The sequence below is a fragment of the Aphanomyces invadans genome (genome assembly GCF_000520115.1).
Source record: "Aphanomyces invadans strain NJM9701 unplaced genomic scaffold supercont1.29, whole genome shotgun sequence".
In the NCBI taxonomy this organism is placed as follows: Eukaryota; Oomycota; class Saprolegniomycetes; order Saprolegniales; family Verrucalvaceae; genus Aphanomyces; species Aphanomyces invadans.
In genome coordinates this window covers 537,289-538,084 of record NW_008580174.1, presented here as the reverse complement: position 1 = coordinate 538,084, position 796 = coordinate 537,289, and the positions used below count along the sequence as shown (strand labels likewise).

The following is a 796-nucleotide window of genomic DNA, read 5'->3' as shown; positions in this document are numbered from 1 at the left end:
CATTAACCAATCATATGTCGCAAAGCACTAAAATCGAAGACAAAAGGTGGCCTTGCATTCCGCATTTCCCTGTATACGATCATGATGAAGGCAATGTCCATGTGGGTGATGCGGTGCAACTCTGCCTGGTCAGCACGATTGCTTCGTGTCGGCAGGGAAGTAAGGCACGCCCAGTATGCTGTAGACCGGGTTCAACGTCCCCTGCGCGTCGTCCTTGACGACAGATCGCATCACGTCGACGCCGTACTGACTGTCATACAAGTACGCGACCCCCGGGTCGGTTGTCGACGCATTGTAGAGCAACGGAAGGTACTGGGCAAACTCGGACGCGTCGTAGGTCAGCTGGCCAATCTCGACGCGGTCGTACGATGCGTCGGACGCAAACGGGGAAACTTCCGAGAGGTCGCCTTTGAGGGGCATGAAGAGGAGGTTGACGAAGAAGCAGGCGGAGAGAAAGACCGACTTGGCGTGGAGCTTCACGTCGGGACGCTCTGGTTGATTTCTCATTGCGGCAATCACGTTGGCCTGTGTAAACGACGTTACGATGATACTAAAATACGATGACGCGATGAAGCTCATTCACGGACGAAACCGAGGATGATGCTGGCATCGTCTTCAAACTTGGGCATTTCGCCTCTCGACATCTCTGTAGTCACACCATCGGCTGCACCGCTGCACCGACACGCCCCCGTACGTTGTGTGTTGCTCCGTGAATGCATCGCTTTGAGGGACAGCCCCTGGTCCATGTAACTTCATCATCCGACAGGCATTGGGGGTGATCCAAATATAGCAGTGA

The 796-nt window shown here is 54.5% G+C and overlaps 1 protein-coding gene across 1 annotated transcript; it reads right to left on the bottom strand.

Annotated features, from left to right (window-relative positions):
* Window positions 1-129: 129 nt before the first annotated feature.
* H310_11108 (hypothetical protein) lies at window positions 130-579 on the bottom strand (the record flags this gene model as incomplete). Its single annotated transcript, XM_008877663.1, has 1 exon — window positions 130-579. The coding sequence occupies one exon, from the start codon at window positions 577-579 to the stop codon at window positions 130-132; it is 450 nt and encodes a 149-aa protein (XP_008875885.1).
* Between the last annotated feature and the right edge of the window lie 217 nt (window positions 580-796).